This window comes from Solanum tuberosum, unplaced genomic scaffold, assembly GCF_000226075.1.
Source record: "Solanum tuberosum cultivar DM 1-3 516 R44 unplaced genomic scaffold, SolTub_3.0 scf00430, whole genome shotgun sequence".
Classification (NCBI taxonomy): domain Eukaryota; kingdom Viridiplantae; phylum Streptophyta; class Magnoliopsida; order Solanales; family Solanaceae; genus Solanum; species Solanum tuberosum.
Window position 1 is genome coordinate 1 of NW_006239366.1, and position 4,786 is coordinate 4,786.

The 4,786-nt window shown below is 36.2% G+C and overlaps 1 protein-coding gene across 1 annotated transcript; it reads right to left on the minus strand.

Annotated features, from left to right (window-relative positions):
• Positions 1 to 1,208: 1,208 nt before the first annotated feature.
• LOC107058136 (putative disease resistance protein RGA3) lies at positions 1,209 to 4,025 on the minus strand. The gene has a single exon (XM_015303493.1). It carries the CDS (start codon positions 4,023 to 4,025, stop codon positions 1,209 to 1,211), a length of 2,817 nt encoding a protein of 938 aa, XP_015158979.1.
• Positions 4,026 to 4,786: the final 761 nt, after the last annotated feature.

A 4,786-nucleotide genomic window follows, 5' to 3' on the forward strand; every position in this document is an offset into this window, starting at 1 on the left:
TGACATTGATTCTTGTGATTGTGATCTCGGGCAAAATACTGTTTATTTTGCAGCGAGGGCAACCAGATCAAACACGAAGAAACCCTAGACGAGACAAAGGCAAGATGCAATTGACAAAAGACGATATTGAGAATGTTAACGGTGCAGTGTAGTGCTTTGCTCCAACCTTTGAAACTGAAAACTGTTATGGAACATGAGGAAGTATCTGAAATGAAGAGGAACAATAAACACAGTGCCCACTTCAAGTCGATAAATCCAGCTGCTAATCAATTTTGCAGAATAAAGACTTTAGTTTTCCCCTTATCATTTGTTACATCAACTTGGTATTATACTCCTGCATAAAAAAGTTGATGTGGGCAGAAGTGGCTGGTTCTAATGATACTAGTCACCAGTGCAATGTTTGTTTGTCCACTTGCAACTTACCATGTAACTCTCTGTACCATTACATATTTAAAGTGAGAAAATAACCAAAAAAATCAATCTGGAATATTAAGATAAAAATGTTTTAGAGATCTAAGACAATTGAACACTGATGTCAAGATCAAATATATGTTGTTTGTTTACTTAATGCTGTTAACGCACAGTTGAGAGTACCTTATCTGGTATTCTTTTTTTCTTTTTGTTATTACCCTCCCAGGAGTTCCCACCCTTTTTGCTCCCCTGCTTACTTGAACTCGCAACCTTCGGGTTGGAAGTGAGAGGTGTTTACCATCCGACCAACTCCCTCTCGTGAGCTTATTTGGTATTCCATTTCAAAGTTCTTGCATCAACAACTCCAATGGAACCAACTTATCGATTGATTTTTTGAGACTCATTAAGTTACTTTGAACAATACAAGATTTATATATAAAGACAAATAAGATTGGGTAGTACGGTAGTAGACAACTCTCTTAGTTCAAAGAGTATTCAAGCTATACATGTTCAACATCTAAAATACAAAAATCTTGATGTACATGTCATCAAAACATGGATACAGGTTCATACTCTAGACAAGGATAATTCAAGTAACAAAAGAGAAAAAAAAATGAAGAAAACTAATAAAGTTTATTATCATACATATCTTTCTCATTCTCATGTAGGAGATGAATAAGTCTTGCAATTAAGGTAACGCTTGGCCAACTCCCATAGTGTGATGAGCGGTTTGTACAAGGCAGATGATTACCAAGTGATTCCGGCTTCAGGCTTCTCACAAAAGAACTCAACATTCCTCACATCCCATCATCAGTTTCAATGTTCTGAATATGAGTTATCTCAGTCCAATCAAGTTCAAGACAAGGACACATCTCGATCTTCAAAGACTCTAGTGATGACACTCTTTGTAGGAGACAATATGGAAGGCTATTAAGCTTTTCACAACAATTTAATTCTAACTCCTTAAGACTAGGCATTACTGAAAAACCAACTTCTGGTTTTATGTCTGTCCATTCTTCCCACTCTGAACAATATGAAAATCTCAATTTCTTCAACTTTGGAAATGTGTTAATGGTTCCTGGCAAGCCCAAGAATTCATTTCCTACATGTTTCAATTCATCCATAAGCCTTATCCAAAGAATTTCAAGAAATGGCAACTTACCTAAAGGTGGCAAAAAGGTGCAATGAAAGCACTCACTTAGTGTAAGAACTCTAAGATTATTAAGGGACAGTGTAATCCATGTTGGGAATTGAGTGCCTCTGTATCCGTTGATGGTCAAGAATCTAAGGTTTGGAGGTGGTATTAGAGCTTCCATCACATCCATACTTACCTCACTTGCCCAGTAGAAATTCAAACGTAGTTCCTTGATGTATGGCTTCATTCTTAATGCTGCATTTTGTGCTTCAACTAGGTCTTCTGCAGCGTTCAAACTGTCGATCACATGGATAGATACATACCCTTGAAGCTGGTTCAATTTTCCGATATATCCTAGCTTGCTTGATCCTTTCCCAACTACAAAGTCACTCAAAGTCCTGAGCTGAGCTAGATTTCCGATATCTTGAGGAAAAGATTCCAACTTGGGTGTGTCAGTTGTAATGAGGTGTCTCAAGTTTATCAGTCTTCCTATATGTTGAGGAAGTCTTGAAAGACGCTTACATCCTTGAAGATCTAACGTTTGCAGATTACACAACCGGCAAATGGCTTCAGGCAAGTTCTGTACTTGGCTGCTGCTTAAATCAATGTACCTCAGATGGAACAGATTGCCGATTTCTTGAGGGAGTTCTTGTATTCCACAGCCATGTAAATTTAGAACTCTTAGACATTTAAGACCTTTGACCAGATCGTGAGTAAGCTCTTTCGCGAGCAAGTGTTCAGCAAAAAGACTGCGGATCTTTTCAACATCACAGACAGAAACAGGAGTTACTGTACTGTCAGTTCTCTCCCAGCATAAATGATGAACACTAAGAACTTTTTCTGTGCTTTCGGTCCCTGTGATGCTATAGCAGTCATTTTTTGAAATTAACTGAGCAAAATCATGCACAACATCATGCATTTTGCAAGATATTATCACACTTGTATTTTTATCATCTGTCTCCAACTCCTGAAAGAAAGAGCGCATAGCTAAGTTCATGAAGTACTCGCGTCCTCTAACTTCCTGCTGGTTATTTTCAACTGTGCTGAGATAACCTTGTGCCATCCAAATTCTGACCAACTTGTCTACATTTATGACAGTATCTTTAGGAAAAATGGCACAATATGAGAAACAACGCTTCAGGATTGGGAGCAAGTCATTGTAGCTCAAGTACAAATGAGGAAAAAGGTCTAATGTCACTTCTTCCTGTTCCCATATTTGATTGTCCAAAACAGTTTGCCACTCTTGTTCTGTAACCTTAAAACGTAGGAAACTTCCCATAGCCTTTGCAGCAAGTGGCAATCCTTTGCATTTTCGAACAATTCTCCTTCCAATATCTTCTAAATTCTCACGATCCTCGTTACTCCTTCCTGAAAATGCTATCCGACTAAACAATGCCCAGCAATCTGAATCTGATAGCTGTCCCAACCTATGCATGTAAGAACTGTCCATAATCCCCACAACCCTCTCACTCCGGGATGTAACCAAGATTCTACTTCCAGGAGCTCCATTCTTGAGGGAGTTCTTCAACGGTTCCCATTTAGAATAATCTTCAGACCACACATCATCTAGCACAAGAAAGAACCTTTTCTTAGAGACACATTCTTGAATTCTTTCTAACAACATATGGAACTCAGACAGATTCGGAGAGCTTTTAGTTAACCCTTCAAGAATAGCTTTTGCAACTTTGACTTCATCGAAAGGATCAGATACACAAATCCAAATTCTTTTATCGAAATGACCCTTCAATTCCTCATCACTATAAGCTAGTTGGGCAAGTGTTGTTTTTCCAATCCCACCTGTACCCACAACAGAAACAACAAGAGGGACACTTTCTTGATCACTACTCTCAAGCAACTTCCTCATTACAACATCTTTATCAGAATCCCTACCATGTACTTCTGATTCATCAACAATACCCGTACTCATAACTCTTCTAAACGCATCTTGATCAGAAACACTACCACCACCACCAGTTGCATTAACTACAAAATTGAACTGATCTTTATCCCTCACAATCTCTTCTAACTTCACATCCAATTCCTTTATTTTACGAACAATATCGCGATTAACCTCAAGTTTCTTGAAAGTAAAACAACAAGACAGTGAAAAGCAACTTACTTTCTTCTTAGGAATCGAAACAGCAGCACCAGAACCAGCATCAGCAACAGACTCATCTCTTTCAATTTGTTGCTGGAGTATTCTTGTGCGCCATTCATCTAACACATTGTCTGCATCATAAGAGAAAATTTCAAGAACTTCTAACCAATGCTTAACATATATATCTTTGACCCTTCTTCTCTCTGCATCATCCAATGCTGCTCTTATCATTTTCAACTTCAAAGATAAATTTTCGATCTCTTTCTTGATCCCAATAGCCATTTTCAGCTCTTCTACTTGTTCTTTAACGTGTTCTTTAACTTGTTCCACAATGAAAGTGCCCAATTGTTCAAGCACAATGGAGACGAGTACTTCAGCCATGGCTGTTTCTTGATTGGTTTGGTTTGGTTTGATTTGGTTATGAAACAAAAACAGAAATTGAATAAGATTTTGTGGAAATAACCAAGTCTGTGAATATGTATAAAATAATTAGCATAAATGATCTTGTCTTTCAAGTCAATGAATATAATTGATCTAGTCTATTATAGTATACAACTATTCACCTCCTTCGTCCAGTAGTTTCAAACGTCTTTGTTAGGGACCTTCAATATGAAATTTTCCTACGCGAATATGAATTTAGTCCGATTCATATTGAACAAAAACGTTCTTAGTTAATATTTAATAATTTGGTCTTAAAATGTTATTACTATCAATAATTTAGTTTTAAAATACCCTTATTGTTACTTGATAGATCGAAATCCCTTTTTTGCAAATGAGTATATTATTTATTAGGAAAAACATATTTTTGACCGATTAAATAATCATAGGGATATATTTGAACTAAACTATTTATGAACGAGCATTTTTAGACCAAATTATTAACGGAAAACATTTTAATTCAATTAAGACATTTTTTTTATTCTTTTCTATATAAAGTAGGTGATTTTTCTTATATACTGACTTTTTTTTCCTAACTACTTTCTTAACTTCTTCCGAGAAATTTCTCTGTTACTACTCCCTATAAGATATGATTGATGAAATTAACTTTATTATGCTTTTTATTAATCACTTTTACTCCGTTAATAGCAAAGTGTGAAGATTCAAGAAGTAATAAATTTTATATTTTGAAAATTCTTTTTGTT